General features: G+C 45.3%; 1 protein-coding gene across 1 annotated transcript; it reads left to right on the top strand.

Annotated features, from left to right (window-relative positions):
- The first annotated feature begins 14 nt into the window (after nucleotides 1-14).
- LOC141130263 (uncharacterized) lies at nucleotides 15-25962 on the top strand. The gene is made up of 7 exons (XM_073618121.1): nucleotides 15-1165; nucleotides 12973-13056; nucleotides 15827-15910; nucleotides 18678-18761; nucleotides 20973-21056; nucleotides 22865-22915; nucleotides 23169-25962. Exons 1-7 carry the CDS (start codon nucleotides 73-75, stop codon nucleotides 23174-23176), a joined length of 1488 nt encoding a protein of 495 aa, XP_073474222.1. The 5' UTR covers nucleotides 15-72; the 3' UTR covers nucleotides 23177-25962.
- Nucleotides 25963-27223: the final 1261 nt, after the last annotated feature.

The following is a 27223-nucleotide window of genomic DNA, read 5'->3' as shown; positions in this document are numbered from 1 at the left end:
TCACGACACAAATAACTCCAACACCCTGCTAGACAGAAGAGAGAAGACGTTCGCAGCAGAGAAGTAGTAACTATGGCAGTGCCACTGACTTCAGGAGACCTCAGTAACGTGGATCTTCAGAGCTTTTTTAGCTCAAAAGGAAGTCAAGTATACTTTGCAGCAGGGAAACATTTATCCATCCAGGATGCTAAAATCCTCTTGACCAAAAAATACACAGAACTTGAAAGCGGGAAGAAAATGTTAGAAACCCTTACAAATTTGGAACCCCATAGTTTCAAACACATTCAACAAGAGTTCCCGGTCAATAATCTACAGCATGTCACTGACAAGTCCTCTATGGATGGAATTTATATGGAGGAGTGTTTCAAGATAATTAAATCAGACTTTCGTTTTGCATATAAAGACTTCTCATTCTGGAGTGCAGACATCGCACAAAAAGATATTACAGCAGCACGTAAAAAGGCATGCAAGGAGGCAAAGGAAATACTGCCAGAATCAATTTTTGATCCACATGAGAAAAAAATTAGCAAACAATTTGCCAACTCTCCAGCATTTAACAAATATGCTTCACGGTATGGTAACTTCAAGTTCTCCTTCCAGTTATCTGATCTTCTGAAATTGTATCAGGATCAACACTGTGTGGGCAAAGAACCCCAGCTGAGGATTCTGGGTACTGATTTGTACAAACAAGAGATTACGCATTATATAGTAGTGCACAGCCCTGACCAGAGTCATCCGTTCATGAACCTCGAAGTGATGCCCACCGTTGAGGATGGGGATCACTTTGTCCACCTGAGGGATAAAATAGTGTATTGGAGACCAGAATCTACCTCAATTTCTCTCAAAGTGAAGATTTCTAAAGATTCTCCTGGCCCAGAAAAATGCTCCCAACCCTGTGATCATTTTAAAGTTGATGATAAATGTGTTTATATCAAAGATATAAAGTCTGTGTGGAACCACCTGGTATTTGCATTCCATCTTCCTAATCATCATGGCCTGAAGATTCAGAAAATGCAACTTTTTAGGAGCCTGAAAGCCTGTAAAATAGATAAGTCACCTTTGCTTGATCAGAATAAATGGTTGGAGTTAAATATGGCAAGGAATTTTATCAAAGAAATGAAGCCTAAGAGCCAAAAAAGAAAAGGAAGTTCTCAAGACCCAAACGGTAATAACTTGCAAAAATATTATTCTTTTATTTATGTTAAGCAAATATATACTCTTATATATATAAGGCATGATGTAGGCTAATGTATGTACGCTAACAAAAAAAGTTAGTCTAGAACAGGTGTCTACAAAATTTCCAAACAAAGGGCCAGTTTACTGTTCTTCAGACTTAAGGGGGTCGGACTGTGGCCAATGCAAGTAGAAAAAATCCTGTAATTAATGGGAGGAATAATGCCCTATCATTGGTGTCAGTGGGAGGAATAGTGCCCCATCATTGGTATCAGTGGGAGGAATAGTGTCCCATCATTGGTATCAGTGGGAGGAATAGTGCCCCATCATTGGTGTCAGTGGGAGGAATAGTGTCCCATCATTGGTATCAGTGGGAGGAATAGTGCCCCATCACTGGTATTAGTGGGAGGAATAGTGCCCCATCATTGGTATCAGTGGGAAGAATAATGTCCCATCATTGTATCAGTGGGAAGAGAAATTCCCCATCTGTGGTGTCAGTGGGAGGAATAGTGCCCCATCATTGGTATTAGTGGGAGAAATAGTGCCCCATCATTGGTATCGGTGGGAAGAATAGTGCCCCATTATTGGTGACACCAAAAGAACATGCTCTCTTTTTTTGGTCATGCTCCAGGCCACATGCTTCTTGTAGTTGTCTCTTTTTACTTTCTGGTACGATGTCTATGGAGCCATAGGGAGCCTGATTGGAGGTCGTATCTTGCTTGCTACACAGAGCCCGGGAGTGGCTCCACAGCGTGATTTGACAAAGCTGAACACTGTGTCACACGCTCTAAGGTGAGCACAATCACTTTGGGGTTCACTGAGGCACATCACGGCATGTTTTTGTGACACCTGGACTCAGCACGTTGGATAATTCGGACATTTAATTTACCCTTTGAACACGTTATGCACAGAATCTCCTTTTGGGAACTTTTTCTGAACACTGTTATATGAAGTTTTTTCTGGATGATATTTCACTATTAGGGATTACATTGATTTATTCAAGAATCACTTGTCACTCATATGAATGTATTTAAGCATTGCATGTTACACTTTGTGTGAAGTATTGCAAATATTGCACGTCTTTTTATTTTTTATTTATCTATTTATTTATTTTATGCAGAGTATTTATTAATAGGTGTTTTTGATTTACTTCTGATAAATTTGTCTATTCATTCTATGTACACATAGTATATTATATGTTGAAATAACCTATTTGCACATTACACTTAGGAGGAATTAGAGATATTTTTTTATATTTATATACTCTTATTGTTTCTGGTATCACTATGGTAAACAGTCACATATGATACACACCTAAACGCAGGGCAATTTTTTATTTAGGAGTCCAGAAACTCATTGACCTTTTATACACGCACACTAATTACAAGCAAACAGATCATAGTTGACGGTGGTTAACTTTAGACCCCTTTCACACTGGGGCGTTTTGCAGGCGCTACAGCGCTAAAAATAGCGCCTGCAAAGCGCCCTGAAAGAGCCGCTCCTCACACTCCAGTGTGAAAGCCCTGCGCTGGCAGGACGCTAAAAAAAGTCCTGCTAGCAGCATCTTTGGAGCAGTGAAGGAGCGGTGTGTATACCGCTCCTCCACCGCTCCTGCCCATTGAAATCAATGGGCAGCGCGGCTATACCGCCGGCAAAGCACTGCTGCTGCAGCGCTTTGCGGGTGGTTTGAACCCTTTTTCGGCCGCTAGCGGGGGTTAAAAGTGCCCCACTATCGGCCGAATACCCCCACAAATATGACAGTAAAGTGCCGCTAAAAATAGCGGCGCTTCACCACCGACGCCCCAGTGTGAAAGGGGCCTTCATAGCCATTCAAACCCCTTTGTCAACTTGTGTGCATGTTATCAGGCCAAATTCACCAGGGTAAACTTTTAAACAGGTTCATTTGGGTAGTTTCTGTTGCCATTATGATTTAAAAAGAGTAAACACAGTTGATTGATAATAAATGGCTTCAGCCAAACACTAACCATGAGTGAAAGAAAAGGTTTTGTGTTATCATTCATATTCTCTGAAAAATGGCCAAGAAATCATAAATTCTGCCCGGGTATGTAAACTTATGAGCACAACTGTGTGTGTATGTATATATATATATATATATATATATTAGGGATGAGCTTCGAGTTCGAGTCGAACTCATGTTCGACTCGAACATTGGCTGTTCGCAAGTTCGCCGAACAGCGAACAATTTGGGGTGTTCGCGGCAAATTCGAATGCCGCGGAACACCCTTAAAAAGTCTATGGGAGAAATCAAAAGTGCTAATTTTAAAGGCTAATATGCAAGTTATTGTCATAAAAAGTGTTTGGGGACCCGGGTCCTGCCCCAGGGGACATGTATCAATGCAAAAAAAAGTTTTAAAAACGGCCGTTTTTTCAGGAGCAATGATTTTAATAATGCTTAAAGTCAAACAATAAAAGTGTAATATCCCTTTAAATTTCGTACCTGGGGGGTGTCTATAGTATGCCTGTAAAGGGGCGCATGTTTCCTGTGTTTAGAACAATCTGACAGCAAAATGACATTTTGAAGGAAAAAACTCATTTAAAACTACCCGCGGCTATTGCATTGCCGACAATACACATAGAAGTTCATTGATAAAAACGGCATGGGAATTCCCCAAAGGGGAACCCCGAACCAAAGTTAAAAAAAAAAAATGACGTGGGAGTCCCCCTAAATTCCATACCAGGCCCTTCAGGTCTGGTATGGATATTAACGGGAACCCCGGCCAAAATTTAAAAAAAAAAATGACGTGGGGTTCCCCCTAAATTCCATACCAGACCCTTCAGGTCTGGTATGGATTTTAAGGGGAACCCCGCGCCAAAAAAAAAAAAAAAAAAACGGCGTGGGGTCCCCCCAAAAATCCATACCAGACCCTTATCCGAGCACGCAACCTGGCAGGCCGCAGGAAAAGAGGGGGGACGAGAGTGCGCCCCCCCCTCCTGAACCGTACCAGGCCACATGCCCTCAACATTGGGAGGGTGCTTTGGGGTAGCCCCCCAAAACACCTTGTCCCCATGTTGATGAGGACAAGGGCCTCATCCCCACAACCCTGGCCGGTGGTTGTGGGGGTCTGCGGGCGGGGGGCTTATCGGAATCTGGAAGCCCCCTTTAACAAGGGGACCCCCAGATCCTGGCCCCCCCCCTGTGTGAAATGGTAAGGGGGTACAAAAGTACCCCTACCATTTCACTAAAAAACTGTCAAAAATGTTAAAAATGACAAGAGACAGTTTTTGACAATTTCTTTATTTAAATACTTCTTCTTTCTTCTATCTTCCTTCATCTTCTGGTTCTTCTGGCTCTTCTGGTTCTTCCTCCGGCGTTCTCGTCCAGCATCTCCTCCGCGGCGTCTTCTATCTTCTTCTCCTCGGGCCGCCCCGCACCCATGGCATGGGGGGAGGCTCCCGCTCTTCTCTTCTTCTTCATCTTTTTCTCTTCTTCTTTTCTTCTCTTCTTCATTTTCTTCTCCGGGCCACTCCTCACACATGCTAGCATGGCGGGAGGCTCCCGCTGTGTGACGGCGCTCCTCGTCTGACAGTTCTTAAATAACGGGGGGAGGGGCCACCCGGTGACCCCGCCCCCCTCTGACGCACTGGAAATGACGGGACTTCCCTGTGGCATTCCCCGTGACGTCACAGGGAAGTCCCGTCAAGTCACCGTGCGTCAGAGGGGGGCGGGGTCACCGGGTGGCCCCACCCCCCGTTATTTAAGAACTGTCAGACGAGGAGCGCCGTCATACAGCGGGAGCCTCCCTCCATGCCAGCATGTGTGAGGAGCGGCCCGGAGAAGAAAATGAAGAAGAGAAGAAAAGAAGAAGAGAAGAAGATGAAGAAGAAGAGAAGAGCGGGAGCCTCACCCCATGCCATGGGTGCGGAGCGGCCCGAGGAGAAGAAGATAGAAGACGCCGCGGAGGAGATGCTGGATGAGAACGCCGGAGGAAGAACCAGAAGAGCCAGAAGAACCAGAAGATGAAGGAAGATAGAAGAAAGAAGAAGTATTTAAATAAAGGAATTGTCAAAAACTGTCTCTTGTCATTTTTAACATTTTTGACAGTTTTTTAGTGAAATGGTAGGGGTACTTTTGTACCCCCTTACCATTTCACACAGGGGGGGGCCGGGATCTGGGGGTCCCCTTGTTAAAGGGGGCTTCCAGATTCCGATAAGCCCCCCGCCCGCAGACCCCCACAACCACCGGCCAGGGTTGTGGGGATGAGGCCCTTGTCCTCATCAACATGGGGACAAGGTGTTTTGGGGGGCTACCCCAAAGCACCCTCCCAATGTTGAGGGCATGTGGCCTGGTACGGTTCAGGAGGGGGGGGCCGCACTCTCGTCCCCCCCTCTTTTCCTGCGGCCTGCCAGGTTGCGTGCTCGGCTAAGGGTCTGGTATGGATTTTTGGGGGGACCCCACGCCGTTTTTTTTTTTTTTTTGGCGCGGGGTTCCCCTTAAAATCCATACCAGACCTGAAGGGTCTGGTATGGAATTTAGGGGGAACCCCACGTCATTTTTTTTTTTTTAATTTTGGCCGGGGTTCCCCTTAATATCCATACCAGACCTGAAGGGCCTGGTATGGAATTTAGGGGGACTCCCACGTCATTTTTTTTTTTAAATTTTGGTTCGGGGTTCCCCTTTGGGGAATTCCCATGCCGTTTTTATCAATGAACTTCTATGTGTATTGTCGGCAATGCAATAGCCGCGGGTAGTTTTAAATGAGTTTTTTCCTTCAAAATGTCATTTTGCTGTCAGACTGTTCTAAACACAGGAAACATGCGCCCCTTTACAGGCATACTATAGACACCCCCCAGGTACGAAATTTAAAGGGATATTACACTTTTATTGTTTGACTTTAAGCATTATTAAAATCACTGCTCCTGAAAAAACGTCCGTTTTTAAAACTTTTTTTTGCATTGATCCATGTCCCCTGGGGCAGGACCCGGGTCCCCAAACACTTTTTATGACAATAACTTGCATATTAGCCTTTAAAATTAGCGCTTTTGATTATTCATGTTCGTGTCCCATAGACTTTAACGGTGTTCGCGTGGTCAAACGAACTTTTTTCTTGTTCGCATGTTCTGGTGCGAACCGAACAGGGGGGTGTTCGGCTCATCCCTAATATATATATATATATATATATATATATATATATATATATATATATATATATATATATATATATATATATATATATATATATATGTATATGTAGTGCTGGTAGATTTTTAATCTACTACTGATAGGTAAATCTTGTGGGTTACTTGTTAGGTGAAGTTAGATTTGCCTCTGTTCCAGCTTGGCTGAGTTGCCTGTAGTTCCGCACTGCACTGGTGGGTGTCGTTGTCCCCATGGGCCGGTGTTGGAAAGGCAACGTGTTGAAGCATATGAGTGCTCCTCTGTCCCGGAGACAACTTGGTGGAGGTGGTCCTCCGAGTTGCATTCTGGGAGAGGGTATTTATGGGACAGACGCCATGTTTAGGGGTTCGTTTTCAGCCACCTGCTGGCCCTCCTGGCTGACAGGTATGCATTAGGAATACCACCTTGTGGTCCTCTGTTCCGGAGGCCCACGTCGCTGCAGCGTGTGGGTGGGCCCAGAAGCCTGTCTGGGGCCTACCACAGTGGCAGAGGAATGGTCCTGGGCTGTCTATCCTGAGTGAAGAAGCTGGACAACCGAGGAGATCCCAGGGGAGGACCCGTCATGGAAGGATCATGCAGAGTGCTGGTCTGGAGAGGGGCCTGGTGACTCCGATGGAGGACGTATCCTGAAGTAATCTTACTGCATAGTACTGCCGGGTTGGCTTAAAGGTTCAAGTGCTGTGTCTAATATTCATCGTAAACCAATACATCCTGTGGCAGAGGATCGTACGGGTTTTGTTCTAAACAAGTCTGTGGCAGAGACTTTTGTTCGTGCTACGTACTGGCTGCCAGGCAAGTGAGAGAGGCCTATCCAGGCGGGCAAAGATTGAATCCCACAAGGGGAGTGCATTCAACTACAAGTGTTCAATTCCTAACAATGTACTAAAGAATACTACGAAAAGGTATTTGAGCTTCCCTGCAACTTTCCTTCTACCTCTTTCCTGCTACTTCCTTTATTACCTGTTCATTAAAGCATTGGAAAAAGATACCCAAGTGTTTGGTTCCTACATTGTCCGGAGGTAAACTCAACGGGACCCTAGACCTTGTGCCAGTGAAACAGAGGTGGTGAGAGTGAAGATAACAGCCCGCTTTAAACCAGCAGCTCCACCGAGAGTTATTGCTACATATATATATAAATATTGTCTATTGCATTAGGGTGTGCACTTCAAAGCTCAAACACATATGTGTGTGTGTGCATGTATATATACTAACACTGTCAGTAGAGCAGTGGGCAGTTTCAGTAGGACAGTGGACGTTGTCAGTGGGTTTTATTTCTATTATGTTATTTTGTATTTTTACAATTTTTTTTTTTTAATTATTATTATTTCTTACAAATTTTTTAAGAGCCCAGATAGGGGACTTTGGTGAAATATCAGGGGTTTAAACAGGGGGAATCTAAGATCTAAGCCACACAGGGTGATTAAGGTGTGCCTAGGCACACCTAGCACACCCTGTGCGCACGCCTATGCTTATATACTGTTGTGGACTGTTTGCTGGGTCATTTGGGGTGTGGCTGTATTCCATTGTTCTATTGTTTGTGTCTGCCTTGTGAGCAAAGTATTATGCAATGTATGTCTATGTGAATAAGCTGTAAGAGTGGGAGGGGGATCCCCCCAGCAGCCCCTCCCAAAGACAGTCTACTATTGGATAGTTAAATACCTGTGTGGCATGCTACTGGAGGAGGTAAAGTTTGCCCCTCCCTGAATGCAAAGGTGGGGGGGGGGATTGTTCCGAGTGTTACCTCTGTGTACCTGTGTTTTCAATAAACAGTTCCATGTTCAAGCTGTGTAACTGAGCTAGTCTCACCTGGTTCTTACAATATATGGACTGTGATATCTGATATCTGAAGGTCCAGGTTGGAGGAAGCAGTGTACTGACGGAAGCACTCAAGTGGAGTGCAACAGGGATCCGTTACAGTAAACAAGGCAGATTATCGTTCTGTCATTTGGGAAGGCATGGATCCTATGTTCCTGCAAAGCAGAAACTCAGGTCGTTGCTTTTCCCTAGACAAAGCACCTCCCCCACAGTTAGTAAGCACACCTTAGGCATATATTTGACCCTTTGAGCGCCCCTGACTCCTTCCCAGCCAGTCATTAGTACAGTGATAGTGCATATTTCTTGCACTGATCACTGTATCACTGGTCCCCAAAATGTGTCAAAAGTGTCAGTTATGTCCGATTTGTCCTCTGCAATATCTCTGTCTCGCTATAAGTCACTGATCGCCGCCATTACTAGTAAAAAAATTTCTTTAAATAAATGAATAAAAATATTCCATAGTTTGTAGACACTATAACTTTTGCACAAACCAATCAATATATGCTTATTGCTTTTTTTTTTCCAAAAATAGGTAGCAGAATACATAATACTGAATGCTATGACAAACAAAGCTTTATTTTTTATACGGAGCATGTGAGTTTATCCCCTTTTAATATAATAAAACCTACTTTGATATACTGCACCATGAGGTCTATCTCTTTATATTTCTACCACTTCAGCCCCAGAAGATTTTACCCCCTTCCTGACCAGAGCACTTTTTACAATTCAGCACTGCGTCGCTTTAACTGACAATTGCGCGGTCGTTCGGCACTGTACCCAAAAGAAATTTGCTTCCTTTTTTTCCCCACAAATAGAGCTTTCTTTTAGTGGTATTTGATCACCTCTGCAGTTTTTATTTGTTGCGCTATAAACAAAAAAAGGGCAACCATATTGAAAAATTTGATTTGTGCAAAAGTTATAGTGTTTACAAACTATGGGGAAAATTTATGGCATTTTTATGGCATTTTTTTCTTTTTTTTTTACTAGTAATGGTGGTGATCTGCGATTTTTAGTAGTACTGCGACATTGCGATGGATGGATTGGAGACCTTTGACACTTTTTTGGGACCATTGGCATTTATACAGCGATCAGAACTATAAAAATGCACCGATTACTGTGTAAATGAAACTGGTAGGGAAGGGGTTAACACTAGGGGGCGATCAAGGGGTTAAATGTGTGTTCCCGCAGTGTGTTCTAACTGTATGGGGATAGGATTGACTAGGAGAGGAGACATATCATTTTTCCTACTTAGTAGGAACAAACGATATGGCTCCTCTTCCCTGACAGCACAGGGATTTGTGTGTTTACACACACAAATCCCCATGCTGGCATTTGTGCATGCCCTCTGGTGGCCATACCCGTATGGGATTTCGCCCAGGGGAGCCATTCTGCCGCAGTATATCTGCGTGAGCCGGTCGGGAACTGGTTAAGCTATGGTGGTCATTGCTGGAGTACTTGGAGAAGGAAGGCTGAAGCCGGGGTTGTTACATCTATACTATACTGTTACAAATACTGAACTGGAAGAACCTCTTGTCCTTGAGGCATATGTTACTGCTTCCCCAGTGGATCCCACCAGCTCTATAAGTACTGGAAATCTGAACCTAGACTCCAACTCTGTGTCTGAAGACGTTTCACCTATCCAACTGAAACGGAACATAAATCCTCCCAAGAGACTAACTTATGACATTCTAGGAGAAAGTTCTGATGAACTGATACCAACTATTCAAACACAGAATTTAGTGCCAGACCCCACTGTTATTCATTGGGTAGGGGGTGATCTTGCCTTGCCCTCCGACACCACTGGGTGGGCCACAGCCATGGCACTGGCCTGCAAACAGACTGATTACGAACTAACAGAAGGTGTATATACAGTAACTGGTTCCAACAGAACCCTGATGTGTGCAAATTACTACTGACATATACAGTATCTAATTGAAAGGTAATATAATAAGACTGTGTGAAGTTCACCTCTTTGGAGGACCAAAGACTTCAGGTGGGGGGAGGATGTAGCCTGTGCTATCACGGGGAGAAGACATGCTGCAGCTTTGACTGCAGGGAAAATGTTTTCCCTAGTATTTAGCTTAGACTCTACCTTCTCATACTCTGAGCGCAGAGCGGTATTCCACAGAAGAGCAAAGGGACCCGGACGCTCGGAGGGCTGCGAGGAGCAGTGCAGCCTTGTCACTGTGAAGAAAACCCAGAGCGCCTTTGCCAGCTTCCTGACAGATGAGAGATCATCGATGGGGTCACCTTCACCGCCTCAAACACAGATCCTGCTGAACACCCACGGCACGAGGTGTGTGGTTTGACACCTCTTTCCTGGTGGCAGATTCTGTGGGGACCTGTTCTGAAGCCCTATGTTCTTGTAAACCTGGTATCATCTGCATTGGTGAGCAGGCAGAAGCTCACCTACTATACACCCTAGAGACACTGCATGCAGAAACCATATTCTACCCCTTTGTACCGAAGTTAACAAGGAGACATTTTGCTCATGCCATTTACAATAATGGATGCTTGTACACAGAGATTCTCTCTGGGACCTTGTTAAGCTAGCTGAAGACCCCAGATCATTACATCATCAGGACTTCTTCATCATTCCTTCCCCCCCCCACCTAAAGGACTTTGTGAATAATATTCACACATTTAAGGGGAACTCTTCCTTCTTGGAAATTGGTTGTTACTGTTCTGATATTATAGTGCTGATATCTGTTCACAAGGGTTCTGGGCCCGCGACACCAGGTGTTGGAGGGAGCTGTCTGACAGAGAAAGAGGTCATTCCTCTGCCTTTTATGCCTGGGGTCAGTGGTGGCCCATCCATAAGGGCACACGGGTGCCACCCCTCTCTCCAGCCACCCACTCTAAGACCAATGGATAGATTCATGCGTAGCATGAATCTATCCATGACCACTGCTGCCACCCTCTATTCAGGCGCCCAGCCCCTTTTCGGGCGCCAGGCACCTGAATTACAGTGGGGGGTGTTTTTGAAGCACCTGATTAGAGCCATTGGCTCTAATAGACGTAAAAAAAGATGACCTGCGAGCACTATGCCTGTCGTTCGCAGTTCACCCAGGTGTGTTAGAACAGCGAATGAAAATTTGCTTTCCTAACACTGAATTGCCTCTCCACCAATCAGGTGCTCGGGTCTGTTACCCATCACCTGATTGGCTGAAACGACAGGCGCTGTGATTGGATGTCTATCAGGAGGAGAGGATGGAAGGAGAGGACAGGAGGAGACGCATGGAGGACACCACTCGCCGCTGTCACCGCTGCCCCACCGAGACAGGGTAAGTGCCGGGCAGACGACGAGCGGGCAGGGGGGGGTCACAGTGGCGGCATTCGATGAGCACAGTGGCAGCATTTGATGGCACAGTGGCAGCATTTGTTGGCCATAGTGGCAGCATTTGATGGGCTCAGTGGCAGCATTTGATGGCACAGTGGCATTCGATGTTTTTTTTTTCAGAAGTTTTTAGTTTGTTTGCGCCCCCCCCAAAAATTTTGAGCACCAGCCGTCACTGCCTGGGGTCATAGGCCCTATAAGAGACCAATACTGTCACTGTTAGTTTACTGTGATTTTTCTTATATTGCATACCTGTTCAAGTGTGTTTAGAATTTAGGCTGTAACATTATCTGCTTACCCCAGTGGATCCCACCAGCTCTAGAAGTACTGGAAATCTGAACCTAGACCCGAACTCTGTGTCTGAAGATGTTTCAGCTATTCAACTGAGATGGAACAAAAATCCTCCCAAGAGACTAATTTATGACATTCTAGGAAAAAGTGATGAACTGATACCCACTATTCAAAGACAGAATTAAGTGCCAAACCCCACTGCTATTCATTGGGTAGGGGGTGATCTTGCCTTGCCATCCGACACCACTGGGTGGGCCACAGCCATAGCCCTGGCCTAAAAACAGGCTGTTTATGAACTAACAGAAGATGTATATAACTGGTTCCAACAGAACCCTGATATGTGCACATTACTACTGACATTGAGTTATGGTTAATTTTGCTACATTTGTGTGTTGATCTTGTTCTCTGTAAAGACCATGTGAAGTTCATCTCTTTGGAGGACCAAAGACTTTGGGTGGGGGGGATGTAGCCAGGAGCTGGCTGGATTGCCTGCGCTATCAGGGGGAGAAGACATGCTGCAGCTTTGACTGCAGGGAGACTGTTTCCTCTAGTGTTTCACTTAGACTCTACCTTGTCATACTCTGAGTGCAGAGCGGGATTCCACAGAAGAACAAATGATTTTAGGACATGTAGTCCAGAAAGCCAAGTTAACGCAGGGAGCATATTGTTGTGAACTACAGGTTCCAGGTGGCTGGAAGGAGTGAACAGAATTCTGGGAGGGGTACTTAGCCCGAGTTGGTGAGGAGCCAGCCCCTTGGGACTTGGGACTTCAACTAAGAGCAGGGACCCGGACACTCAGAGGACTGCAAAGAGCAGCACAGCATTGTTAGTGTGAAGAACATCCTGTGTGCTGTTAGTTTTACTGTGATTTTTCTTATATTGCATACCTGTTCAAGTGTGTTTAGAATTTAGGCTATAACATTATCTTCTTATGTCGTTCCTGCACTACCTGCTCTAAGAACCATAAGTAAAACAACACTTAATTTATCTATTGCAGTCTGGTGTCTGTACAATTGCATTTTCATTTAGGAACGTCTGAACCCAGGGTGTGGAAGGTGTCAGGAGACTTGCAAGGTCAGGGCAATCCTCGGGGTCAACCATTCTCAAGCGGCCCTCACTGGGATGGCGCTACATTTTGTAAATGGAACATTTTAGCTGGGAATTAACATAGAAGATTAAAATAAAACCAGAATGATATATCCATCTCTCTCATTGGCAGGCCCAGTGAAGAAAAAGCGTACCAAGGACCCGCCTTCTCAAAGTGAGTCACCACTGCCTTCTGGTGACACAACCACCGGACCAGGTTTGTCTCTATTTGTTGATCATATTTTTCTGATCTTGGTCACTTTACAAAGGATCTGATTTCTGCTTCTGGTTGGCTTCTTCCTTTAATGCTTGACCCACAGCTTTGCTTTAGATTGGAATTATATGTAGGTATGCTTTTCCATGTTTCTGTACTAAGTATGCCAAGTCCTCTATGACTGACCTAACCCTTAAACCTAACCCTAACCCTCAGCTTAAGGGCTCATTTACATTTGTGGTTGGGGACAGCAAACCAGGCAATTAAGCCGTGTTTTTACCACCATCCTTACGCTGCAAAGGCAGTCAGATCGAGACATAGAGTACACATGCTTTGTGGGTATGGCAAAAATGATCCTTCCCGTCCAATGAATGCAATCCATTTTTTAGAGAGACAGGAAGGGCTGCCACATGTGTAAACCTAGCCCATTTTTATCCTAATCCTTAACACTGACCCTAACCTTAATCCCTTATTTTAAAGGCCATCACCGGGCAAAAAAAAGGTTTTCCCTTGCAGTGGGGCTATTCCCGCACTGCAAGGGTTAAGTGTTCATTTTTGTCTAGGGGAGAGGAGAACAGAGAAATACTTACCCAGTCCTCCGATCTTCCCCGTGCAAGTCTAGTGGTCCTGAGAGGTGGACTTCTCCTGAACTCATCAAGCCCATAGACTTGCTCTGGATGCAAGGACATCAAGAACGATCCACCATTTGATTGTGGGGGAGCGCCGTATGCCAGTGGAGCGGAGGATCGGGTGAGTATAAGGCTTTCTCCTCTCCCCTGGACAAAACAAGCATGTTAACCCTTGCAGTGCTGGCACAGCCCCACTGGCAGGTGAAACTTATTTTTTTGCCTAGAGTTGGGCTTTAACCTAATCTCTAATCTTAACCTAATCCCTAACCTCATCCTGTAACCCTTGAATCTAAACCAGTGGGTGTCTCTCAGCAGCCAGAAGCTCATATCATCAGTCATCACCTGATGCTCATTGCAGGAAGTGTATTTAAGTCCTGTCTGTGCTTCTCCTGTTGCCTTGGTGTTCTGTCTCCATGTGCCCTTGACCCGCATTCCTCTGTTCTTGCATCATGCTTCCTGTATCCTGTTCCTGGACCCTGAGTCCAACCCTGCAGCCTGATCGTTTCCCACCTGCTCTCTCCATCTCTTGTTACCCTCTCCCTGCCCTGTCTTGCTCCCAGCTCCCTCTGCTTGATCTCCCATGTATGACATGCTTGGGTTGGGCAGTTGTTCATTGTGTGTCATTATTTGTTTGGTTCTGTTTTTTTTTACACAGTTTGGTATATTGGAGGTGCATTTACATTTATGTTGTTCACTTATTTAAAAATAATATATATTATTTTACACTGTACTTGTAGCTTGTACCTGTACCTCTCTGTGGCAGTCCACGCATTTCTGGTCACACCTTTTCCTAACATTACAGTTATGATCAAAGTGTTTCTCAGAAGTTAAAATCCCATTGTCAGATGTGGAACCTCATGGGGCCACCCTTTTACACCCACTAATACTGAAGTGGCAGATCCTCTTGTCCTTGAGGCAGATGTTACTGCTCCCCCAGTGGATCCCACCAGCCCTAGAAGTACTGGAAATCTGAACCTAGACCCGAACTCTGTGTCTGAAGATGTTTCAGCTATTCAACTGAGATGGAACAAAAATCCTCCCAAGAGACTAATTTATGACATTCTAGGAAAAAGTGATGAACTGATACCCACTATTTAAAGACAGAATTAAGTGCCAGACCCCACTGCTATTCATTGGGTAGGAGGTGATCTTGCCTTGCCATCCGACACCACTGGGTGGGCCACAGCCATAGCCCTGGCCTAAAAACAGGCTGATTATGAACTAACAGAAGATGTATATAACTGGTTCCAACAGAACCCTGATATGTGCACATTACTACTGACATTGAGTTATGGTTAATTTTGCTACATTTGTGTGTTGATCTTGTTCTCTGTAAAGACCATGTGAAGTTCATCTCTTTGGGGGACCAAATATTTTGGGTGGGGGGGATGTAGCCAGGAGCTGGCTGGATTGCCTGCGCTATCAGGGGGAGAAGACATGCTGCAGCTTTGACTGCAGGGAGACTGTTTCCTCTAGTGTTTCACTTAGACTCTACCTTGTCATACTCTGAGTGCAGAGCGGGATTCCACAAAAGAACAAATGATTTTAGGACATGTAGTCCAGAAAGCCAAGTTAACACAGGGAGCATATTGTTGTGAACTACAGGTTCCAGGTGGCTGGAAGGAGTGAAAAGAATTCTGGGAGGGGTACTTAGCCCGAGTTGGTGAGGAGCCAGCCTCTTGGGACTTGGGCCTTCAACTAAAAGCAGGGACCCGGACACTCAGAGGGCTGCAAAGAGTGGCACAGCATTGTTAGTGTGAAGAACACCATGTGTGCTGTTAGTTTTACTGTGATTTTTCTTATATTGCATACCTGTTCAAGTGTGTTTAGAATTTAGGCTGTAACATTATCTTCTTATGTCGTTCCTGCACTACCTGCTCTAAGAACCATAAGTAAAACAACACTTAATTTATCTATTGCAGTCTGGTGTCTGTACAATTGCATTTTCATTCAGGAATGTCTGAACCCAGGGTGTGGAAGGTGTCAGGAGACTTGCAAGGTCAGGGCAATCCTCGGGGTCAACCATTCTCAAGCGGCCCTCACGGGGATGGCGCTACATTTTGTAAATGGAACATTTTAGCTGGGAATTAACATAGAAGATTAAAATAAAACCAGAATGATATATCCATCTCTCTCATTGGCAGGCCCAGTGAAGAAGAAGCGTAACAAGGACCCGCCTTCTCAAACTGAGTCACCACTGCCTTCTGGTGACACAACCACCGGACCAGGTTTGTCTCTATTTGTTGATCATATTTTTCTGATCTTGGTCACTTTACAAAGGATCTGATCTCTGCTTCTGGTTGACTTCTTCCTTTAATGCTTGACCCTCAGCTTTGCTTTAGATTGGTATTATATGTAGGTATGCTTTCCCACGTTTCTGTACTAAGTATGCCAAGTCCTCTATGACTGACCTAACCCTTAAACCTAACCCTAACCCTCAGCTTAAGGGCTCATTTACATTTGTGGTTGGGGACAGCAAACCAGGCAATTAAGCCGTGTTTTTACCACCATCCTTACGCTGCAAAGGCAGTCAGATGGAAACGTAGAGTACACATGCTTTGTGGGTGTGGCAAAAATGATCCTTCCCGTCCAATGAATGCAATCCATTTTTTAGAGAGACAGGAAGGGCTGCCACATGTGTAAACCTAGCCTATATTTATCCTAATCCTTAACACTGACCCTAACCTTAATCCCTTATTTTAAAGGCCATCACCGGGCAAAAAAAAAGGTTTTCCCTTGCAGTGGGGCTATTCCCGCACTGCAAGGGTTAAGTGTTAATTTTTGTCTAGGGGAGAGGAGAACAGGGAAATACTTACCCGGTCCTCCGATCTTCCCCGTGTAAGTCTAGTGGTCCTGAGAGGTGGACTGTTCCTGAACTCATCAAGCCCATAGACTTGCTCTGGATGCAAGGACATCAAGCACGATCCACCATTTGATTGTGGGGGAGCGCCGTATGCCAGTGGAGCGGAGGATTGGGTGAGTATAAGGCTTTCTCCTATCCCCTGGACAAAACAAGCATGTTAACCCTTGCAGTGCTGGCACAGCCCCACTGGCAGGTGAAACTTATTTTTTTGCCTAGAGTTGGGCTTTAACCCAATCTCTAATCTTAACCTAATCCCTAACCTTATCCTGTAACCCTTAAATCTAAACCAGCAGGTGTCTCTCAGCAGCTAGAAGCTCATATCATCAGTCATCACCTGATACTCATTGCAGGAAGTGTATTTAAGTCCTGTCTGTGCTTCTCCTGTTGCCTTGGTGTTCTGTCCCCATGTGCCCTTGACCCGCATTCCTCTGTTCTTGCATCATGCTTCCTGTATCCTGTTCCTGGACCCTGAGTCCAACCCTGCAGCCTGATCGTTTCCCACCTGCTCTCTCCATCTCTTGTTACCCTCTCCCTGCCCTGTCTTGCTCCCAGCTCCCTCTGCTTGATCTCCCATGTATGACATACTTGGGTTGGGCAGTTGTTCATTGTGTGTCATTATTTGTTTGGTTCTGTTTTTTTTTTTACACAGTTTGGTATATTGGAGGTGCGTTTACATTCATGTTGTTCACTTATTTAAAAATAATATATATTATTTTACATTGTACTTGTACCTGACAGTCTCTGTAGCAGTCCACGCATTTCTGGTCACACATTTTCCTGACATTACAGTTATGATCAAAGTGTTTCTCAGAAGTTAAAATCCCATTGTCAGATGTGGAACCTCATGGGGCCACCCTTTTACACCCACTAATACTGAAGTGGCAGATCCTCTTGTCCTTGAGGCAGATGTTACTGCTCCCCCAGTGGATCCCACCAGCCCTAGAAGTACTGGAAATCTGAACCTAGACCCGAACTCTGTGTCTGAAGATGTTTCAGCTATTCAACTGAGATGGAACAAAAATCCTCCCAAGAGACTAATTTATGACATTCTAGGAAAAAGTGATGAACTGATACCCACTATTTAAAGACAGAATTAAGTGCCAGACCCCACTGCTATTCATTGGGTACGGGGTGATCTTGCCTTGCCATCCGACACCACTGGGTGGGCCACAGCCATAGCCCTGGCCTAAAAACAGGCTGATTATGAACTAACAGAAGATGTATATAACTGGTTCCAACAGAACCCTGATATGTGCACATTACTACTGACATTGAGTTATGGTTCATTTTGCTACATTTGTGTGTTGATCTTGTTCTCTGTAAAGACCATGTGAAGTTCATCACTTTGGAGGACCAAAGATTTTGGGTGGGGGGGATGTAGCCAGGAGCTGGCTGGATTGCCTGCGCTATCAGGGGGAGAAGACATGCTGCAGCTTTGACTGCAGGGAGACTGTTTCCTCTAGTGTTTCGCTTAGACTCTACCTTGTCATACTCTGAGTGCAGAGCGGGATTCCACAAAAGAACAAATGATTTTAGGACATGTAGTCCAGAAAGCCAAGTTAACACAGGGAGCATATTGTTGTGAACTACATGTTCCAGGTGGCTGGAAGGAGTGAACAGAATTCTGGGAGGGGTACTTAGCCCGAGTTGGTGAGGAGCCAGCCCCTTGGGACTTGGGCCTTCAACTAAGAGCAGGGACCCGGACACTCAGAGGACTGCAAAGAGCGGCACAGCATTGTCAGTGTGAAGAACACCATGTGTGCTGTTAGTTTTACTGTGATTTTTTTTATATTGCATACCTGTTCAAGTGTGTTTAGAATTTAGGCTGTAACATTATCTGCTTATGTCGTTCCTGCACTACCTGCTCTAAGAACCATAAGTAAAACAACACTTAATTTATCTATTGCAGTCTGGTGTCTGTTCAATTGCATTTTCATTCAGGAATGTCTGAATCCAGGGTGTGGAAGGTGTCAGGAGACTTGCAAGGTCAGGGCAATCCTCGGGGTCAACCATTCTCAAGCGGCCCTCACGGGGATGGCGCTACATTTTGTAAATGGAACATTTTAGCTGGGAATTAACATAGAAGATTAAAATAAAACCCAGAATGATATATCCATCTCTGTCATTGGCAGGCCCAGTGAAGAAGAAGCGTACCAAGGACCCGCCTTCTCAAACTGAGTCACCACTGCCTTCTGGTGACACAACCACCGGACCAGGTTTGTCTCTATTTGTTGATCATATTTTTCTGATCTTGGTCACTTTACAAAGGATCTGATCTCTGCTTCTGGTTGACTTCTTCCTTTAATGCTTGACCCTCAGCTTTGCTTTAGATTGGAATTATATGTAGGTATGCTTTCCCACGTTTCTGTACTAAGTATGCCAAGTCCTCTATGACTGACCTAACCCTTAAACCTAACCCTAACCCTCAGCTTAAGGGCTCATTTACATTTGTGGTTGGGGACAGCAAACCAGGCAATTAAGCCGTGTTTTTACCACCATCCTTACGCTGCAAAGTCAGTCAGATGGAGACGTAGAGTACACATGCTTTGTGGGTGTGGCAAAAATGATCCTTTCCACCCAATGAATGCAATCCATTTTTTAGAGAGACAGGAAGGGCTGCTACATGTGTAAACCTAGCCCATTTTTATCCTAATCCTTAACACTGACCCTAACCTTAATCCCTTATTTTAAAGGCCATCACCGGGCAAAAAAAAGGTTTTCCTTTGCAGTGGGGCTATTCCCGCACTGCAAGGGTTAAGTGTTAATTTTTGTCTAGGGGAGAGGAAAACAGGGAAATACTTACCCGGTCCTCCGATCTTCCCCGTGCAAGTCTAGTGGTCCTGAGAGGTGGACTGTTCCTGAACTCATCAAGCCCATAGACTTGCTCTGGATGCAAGGACATCAAGAACGATCCACCATTTGATTGTGGGGGAGCGCCGTATGCCAGTGGAGCGGAGGATCGGGTGAGTATAAGGCTTTCTCCTCTCCCCTGGACAAAACAAGCACGTTAACCCTTGCAGTGCTAGCACAGCCCCACTGGCAGGTGAAACTTATTTTTTTGCCTAGAGTTGGGCTTTAACCTAATCTCTAATCTTAACCTAATCCCTAACCTCATCCTGTAACCCTTGAATCTAAACCAGCGGGTGTCTCTCAGCAGCCAGAAGCTCATATCATCAGTCATAACTGATGCTCATTGCAGGAAGTGTATTTAAGTCCTGTCTGTGCTTCTCCTGTTGCCTTGGTGTTCTGTCCCCATGTGCCCTTGACCCGCATTCCTCTGTTCTTGCATCATGCTTCCTGTATCCTGTTCCTGGACCCTGAGTCCAACCCTGCAGCCTGATCGTTTCCCACCTGCTCTCTCCATCTCTTGTTACCCTCTCCCTGCTCTGTCTTGCTCCCAGCTCCCTCTGCTTGATCTCCCATGTATGACATATTTGGGTTGGGCAGTTGTTCATTGTGTGTCATTATTTGATTGGTTCTGTTTTTTTTTACACAGTTTGGTATATTGGAGGTGCGTTTACATTTATGTTGTTCACTTATTTAAAAATAATATATATTATTTACATTGTACTTGTAACTGATAGTCTCTGTGGCAGTCCACGCATTTCTGGTCACACCTTTTCCTGACATTACAGTTATGATCAAAGTGTTTCTCAGAAGTTAAAATCCCATTGTCAGATGTGGAACCGCATGGGGCCACCCTTTTACACCCACTAATACTGAACTGGCAGATCCTCTTGTCCTCTAGTGTTTCGCTTAGACTCTACCTTGTCATACTTTCAGTGCAGAGCGGGATTCCACAGAAGAACAAATGATTTTAGGACATGTAGTCCAGAAAGCCAAGTTAACACAGGGAGCATATTGTTGTGAACTACAGGTTCCAGGTGGCTGGAAGGAGTGAACAGAATTCTGGGAGGGGTACTTAGCCTGAGTTGATGAGGAGCCAGCCCCTTGGGACTTGGGCCTTCAACTAAGAGCAGGGACCCGGACACTCAGAGGACTGCAAAAAGCGGCACAGCATTGTCAGTGTGAAGAACACCCTGTGTGCTGTTAGTTTTACTGTGATTTTTCATATATTGCATACCTGTTCAAGTGTGTTTAGAATTTAGGCTGTAACATTATCTGCTTATGTCGTTCCTGCACTACCTGCTCTAAGAACCATAAGTAAAACAACACTTAATTTATCTATTGCAGTCTGGTGTCTGTACAATTGCATTTTCATTTAGGAATGTCTGCACCCAGGGTGTGGAAGGTATCAGGAAACTTGCAAGGTCAGGGTAATCCTTGGGATTAACCATTCTCAAGCGGCTCTCACGGGGGTGGTGCTACATTTGTAAATGGAACATTTTAGCTGGAAATTAGCATAAAAGATTGAGGTAAAATCAGAATGAATCAGAATGATATAACGTCACCTCTCTCATTGGCAGCCCCAGTGAAGAACAAGTGTACCAAGGACCCACCTCCTCAAAGCGAGCTACCACTGCCTTCTGATGACACAACCACCGGACCAGGTTTGTCTCTAATTGTTGATCACACTTTTCTGGTCTTGGTCAGTTTTACGAGGGATCTGATCTCTCCTGGTTGACTTCTTCCTTTAATACTTGACCCTCAGCATTGCTTTAGATTGAAAACATATGTACAGTAGGTATGCTTTCCCATGTTTCTGTACTAGGTATGCCAAGTCCTCTAAGACTGACCTAACGCTTAACCTAACCCTCAGCTTAAGGGCTCCTTTACATTTGTTGGGGGACAGTAAACCAGGCAATTAAGCTGTGTTTTCCACCATCCTTATACTGCAAAGGCAGTCAGATGGAGGCGTACATTTTTAGACCCATTTTTTAGAGAGACAGAAAGGGCTGCCACGTGTGTAAACCTAGCCCAACTTTATCCTAATCCCTAACACTGACCCTAACCCCTTACTTTAAAGCCCATGTCCGGGCTAAAAAAAAATTTTCCCTTGCAGTGGGGCTGTTCCCACACTGCAAGGGTTAAGTGTTCGTTTTTGTCCAGGGAAGAGGAGAACAGAGAAATACTTACCTGGTCTTCCGATCCTCCCCGCACAAGACCAACTGCTGTCCCCCGCAAGCTAGCGAACCTGAGAGGTGGACCATTCCTGAGTTCATCAAGCCCATAGACTTGCTCTGGATGTAAGGACATCTAGAATGGTCCACTATTGGATTGTGGGGGAGCGCCGTATGATTTAAACCCCTAACTCTACCCCTAAACCCCAATCAAGGCCTTTACTGTTGGCGTCACTGAATGTGGCATTGCTCAGTTATTGGCACCAAATCCAAGAGCTCCACCAGAACACTGGCAGAATTGACACTTGGCACCCAGGGCAACATTTCCCCAAACTGGGTTAACTTATTGAATAACAAAATAGCTTGCAAGGTACCATTAGTGCATGAGAAATAACTTTCACTTTATCAGATCACAGCAACTGTTTGATTATCACCAGTGGCGGCCCATCCATTAGGGGCGCACGAGTGCCGCCCCCCATCCATGTGCCCGGCTCTCTAATCTACATGAAGGGCACCGTATGTATGTATTCCAATGGGGGGGGGGTTGAAGCACGTGAGCAGAGCCAGAGGCTCTAATAGGCTTCAAAAAAGGGTGGGCTCGGGGTGCAGAGAACTGTGTTCCGAGCCCACCCAGTTGTGTGACAATAGCAAATGAATATTCGCTATTTTCACACTGATCCTCTTCCCGGCCAATCAGGAAGCGGGTCCCGATTGGCTGAAAGGACAGGCAATCCTATTGGACGAGGAGGAGGACGGCTCCGGTGCTGCTCCCAGCCTCTGACGTCATCCTAGTGCGGTCGATCAGACTCAGTCTGTGGATTATCCCCCACCGTCAGGGCCAACAGCGGGCCAGACGCTGTATACTGCAGCAGACGTCCTCACCAATGTGCTGCCAGCTTTTTCCAGCTGTCCTTCCTCCTGCACCTCACGTTGGATGCACAGCAGCGCTTCCCACAAGTGTCTTCCATGCCTGTATTGGTTCAGCTGACCTCCTTGGGATGGAGTGATCTTGACCCAGGCAGACCACTTCCCTTCTCCTCTTCAGCAGAGTTCCCTGTATGGTATTTGGAGCCCTCCTTGTCGATCTGTTTTTTTTATGATGGTTTTCAATGATTACTTTTTAATAAACTTCAAATGTTTACACATACTCTGGTGACTACAATCCTTTGGAGTCATGTGTCTGACCCTGTGGGACTACAAGTAACAGCCAGCTTATTTAACAGCACACAGTTTTGGCTGCATAGACTGACATTTCCCCAGCGCTACACATTGAGGATTTTTGTTTTTGTTTAATGCAGAGGAGACGCCCATCACCGATTGGAGCGCTACCCGCCCACAATCTGCATTGGGTAAGTGTGGGGCTGGATAACTGACCGACTGCCCGTGGGGGGTTCGGGTGACCCGACCGACAGTGAGGGGGGGTGGTGTGGGTGACCCGGCCGACCTACAGCGGGGGTGGGGGGAGTTGCCGCCGGCCGACCAGGTGGGGGGGGGGGGGCTGTTGTTTGCCACCCCCCCCCAAAAAAAAAAAACAGCCGCCACCGATTGTCGCCTTCATTGTCACCATCTTCACTCTGTTCTTATCATTTTTTATTTCTCCAGAGCTCTGAAGAAGAAAAATAGAAGGAAAGCACTCCTATGGCCACATCCTAATGAAAGTTTTGTTTTTCTATCTGAAGAAGACTCGGACTGATTATAACTGCACAAGGAATTTTGGATACCAGATGAAACTCCCCAAGATCTCCTGTACAATCTTCACATTGTTGAGGCCAAAACGTTTTTTCTCAGTTTTTCTTTAATCTACTGAATGTTATAATTCTAATAGGGATCTCTTTAATAATTTCATTGCATAAATAAGTTAACCGCTTGCCAACCGGCTCACGCCGATATACGTCGGCAGAATGGTACGGCTGCGCAAAGTAACGCACCTGTATGTCACTTTGAATTTCGCGCCATGCGGGTGCGTGCGCGCCCCTGCCGCGAGCTCAGTGACCGTGCCCGCGGGACCCGCGGACTCGATGTCCGCCGGGTGCCCGCGATCGTGTCACGGAGCTGCAGATGTAAACACGGCCTTTCCCTATTCTGCCTAGTGACAGGACAATGATCTTCTGATCCCTGTGATCGGGAGCGGTGATCAGTGTCATGTCACTCGTAGCCCATCCCCCACACAGTTAGAATCACTCCCTAGGACACACTTAACCCCTTGATCTCCCCGTAGTGTTTAACCCCTTTTTAGAGCACTGATCGCTGTATAAATGACAATGGTCCCAAAATAGCGTCAAAAGTGTCCGATGTGTCCGCCATAATGTCGCAGTCATGATAAATATTGCAGATCGCCACCATTACTAGTAAAAAAAAAAAAAAATTAATAAAAATGCCATAAAACTATCCCCTATTTTGTAGACGCTATAGTTTTGGCCAAACCAATCAATATACACTTATTGCGATTTTTTTTTTTTTTTTACCAAAAATACGTAGAAGAATACGTATCGGCCTAAACTGGGGAAACAATTTGTTTTTTTTATATTTTTGGGGATATTTATAATAGCAAAAAGTTAAAAATATTGCTTTTTTTTCCAAAATTGTCGCTCTATTTTTGTTTATAGCGCAAAAAATAAAAACCGCAGAGGTGATCAAATGCCACCAAAAGAAAGCTCTATTTGTGGGGAAAAAAAGGACGTCAATTTTGTTTGGGAGCCACGTCGCACGACCGCGCAATTGTCAGTTAAAGCGACGCAGTGCCGAATCACAAAAAGTGGCCCGGTCATTTGGCAGCCAAATCCTCCGAGGCTGAAGTGGTTAAGGAGCTGTACTCCAGACAGGTATATCTATGAGAAAAAAAAAAACTCTTAAAAACATACATATTCAATCCAGAACTAACTGTTGTATACCTCCATTAAAAAGTCAGTTTTTGGTACATAGGCCTCGTTCACATGGACAGTGTGTATGGGACTGCCTGCTTGGGGAAACGTGGAACATCTGTCGATCCCGGTGAGGGCACAGATGGCACTTGCCAGTGTTAATTTTGATGTCAAATTTCGATTTTGTTCTAGTCTTTTGACTAAAATACCATTTTAGGTTTAGCTGTGTTTTAGTCATCTGAATTGTCTTAGTTTTAGCCGTATTTTAGTCAAATGGGTTTAGTTACATTGTAATGCATTGTTAAGCTATTATTTCTGGTATTAGCCTCCGTTCACATCGGCGCGATTTGACATGTCAAATTGCATGCCAAATCGCAGCCCATTACTGGCAACGGCACCGTTTGAATCGGTGCAACGCTGGCGTTGTGGAGCCGCACCGATTTCTAAAAGTGTTCCTGTACTACTTTTGGCAACTTTGGGGCGATTTCAATAGACATCTGTGAACGAACCTTTTAAAATCACCCCCCCCGAACTCACACTGAAATGTTGAACTCGCGCGATTTCAAACCCGCCTTCAGTGTGAAGCTAGCTGCCATAACCCAGATATCCTCGTCTTCAGCCAGTGGTTCGGCTTACGATAATGGTGGTCTCTGTGGCGGAGAGGGCCCCCCCTCCCGTCTCTCTTCCGTGCCCTCCGCTGTTTACCGGAGCCGTCGGTAGCGGCGGAGGCGATCGGGTCCTTTTCGATGCTTTGTATGGAGACGAGTGAGGGGAAGATGGCCCCCGTCAAAACGTCACTTCCGCCCATAGCTCTTAAAGGGTCATTTTTATTTTTTTTATTGCATTTTAGTCTAAATATGAGATCTGAAGTCTTTTTGACCCCAGATCTCATATTTAAGAGGTCCTGTCATTCTTTTTTCTATTACAAGGGATGTTTACATTCCTTGTAATAGGAATAAAAGTGACCCAATTTTTTTTTTTTTTTAAACCGTGAAAAAAATGTAAAAAAATAATGTAAAATAAATAATAAAAACAAAAATGTTCTTAAACGCTCCGTCCCGACGAGCTCGTGCGCAGAAGCGAATGCATACGTGAGTAGCGCTCGCATATGCAAACCACAAATGTGAGGTATCGCCGTTATCGGTAGAGCGAGAGCAATAATTCTAGCCCTAGACCTCCTCTGTAACTAAAAACATGTAACCTGTAGAATTTTTTTAAACGTCGCCTATAGAGATTTTTAAGGGTAAAAGTTTGTCGCCATTCCACGAGTGGGCGCAACTTTGAAGCGTGACATGTTCGGTATCAATTTACTCGGCGTAACATTATCTTTCACAATATAAAAAAAAATTCGAAAGCCGCGGAACACCCTTTAAAAGTCTATGGGAGAAATCAAAAGTGCTAATTTTAAAGGCTAATTTGCATGGTATTGTCATAAAAAGTGTTTGGGGACCTGGATCCTGCCCCAGGGGACATGTATCAATGCAAAAAAAGTTTTAAAAACAATCGTTTTTTTTCGGGAGCAGTGATTTTAATGATGCTTAAAGTGAAACAATAAAAGTGTAATATTCCTTTAAATTTCGTACCTGGGGGGTGTCTATAGTATGCCTGTAAAGGGGCGCATGTTTCCCGTGTTTAGAACAGTCTGACAGCAACATGACATTTCAAAGGAAAAAAGTCATTTAAAACTACTTGCGGCTATTAATGAATTGCCGATCCGACAATACACATAAAAGTTCATTGATAAAAACGGCATAGGAATTCCCCACAGGGGAGCCCCAAACCAAAATTAAAAAAAAAACTGGCGTGGGGGTCCCCCTAAATTCCATACCAGTCCCTTCAGGTCTGGTATGGATATTAAGGGGAACACCGCGCCAAAATTTAAAAAAAAAATGACGTAGCGGCCCCCCTCAAAATTCATACCAGACCCCTCAGGTCTGGTATGGATTTTAAGGGGAACCCCGCGCCAAAATTTTTTAAAAAATTGCCGTGGGGTCCCCCTAAAAATCCATACCAGACCCTTATCCGAGCACGCAACCTGGCAGGCCGCAGGAAAAGAGGGGGGACAAGAGAGCGCCCCCCCTCCTGAACCGTACCAGGCCACATGCCCTCAACTTTGGGAGGGTGCTTTGGGGTAGCCCCCCAAAGCACCTTGTCCCCGTGTTGATGAGGACAAGGGCCCTTAGCCGGTGGATGTGGGGGTCTGCGGGCGGGGGGGGCTTATCGGAATCTGGAAGCCCCCTTTAACAGGGAGAACCCCCAGATCCCACCCCCCTGTGTGAAATGGTAATGGGGTACAAAAGTACCCCTACCATTTCACAAAAAAAGTGTCAAAAATGTTAAAAATGACAAGAGACCGTTTTTGACAATTCCTTTCTTTAAATGCTTCTTCTTTCCATCTTCTTTCTTCTATCTTCTTTCTTCTATCTTCTTTCTTCTATCTTCTATCTTCTTTCTTCTATCTTCCTTCGGTTTCTTCCTCCATCGTCTTCTTCCTCTGCTTCTTCCTCCGATCCTCTGCTTCTTGCTCCGGTGTTCTCGTCTGGCATCTTCCCCCGCAGCGTCTTCTCCCCTTCTTCGTTCTCGGCCCGCTCCGCATCCATAGGAGGCTTCTGCTTTGTGACGCTTCTCATCTTCTGGCACTTCTTAAATAACGGAGGGCGGGTGACCCCGCCCCCTCTGACACACAGGGACTTGACGGGGACTTCCCTGTGGCATTCCCCGCGACGTCAGAGGGGGCGGGGTCATTACGTAACGGGTGACCCCCTCTGACGTCACGGGGAATGCCACAGGGAAGTC

This window comes from Aquarana catesbeiana, linkage group LG01, assembly GCF_042186555.1.
Source record: "Aquarana catesbeiana isolate 2022-GZ linkage group LG01, ASM4218655v1, whole genome shotgun sequence".
Classification (NCBI taxonomy): Eukaryota; Metazoa; Chordata; class Amphibia; order Anura; family Ranidae; genus Aquarana; species Aquarana catesbeiana.
This window is presented reverse-complemented; position numbering and strand designations above follow the sequence as displayed.

Coding starts and splice junctions, on each gene's coding strand:
- LOC141130263 (XM_073618121.1), top strand. CDS start 73: ATGGCAGTGCCACTGACTTCAGGAGACCTCAGTAACGTGGATCTTCAG. Junction 1,166..12,972: donor AAGTTCTCAAGACCCAAACG/GTAATAACTTGC, acceptor TCTCATTGGCAG/GCCCAGTGAAGAAAAAGCGT. Junction 15,911..18,677: donor TGACACAACCACCGGACCAG/GTTTGTCTCTAT, acceptor TGTCATTGGCAG/GCCCAGTGAAGAAGAAGCGT.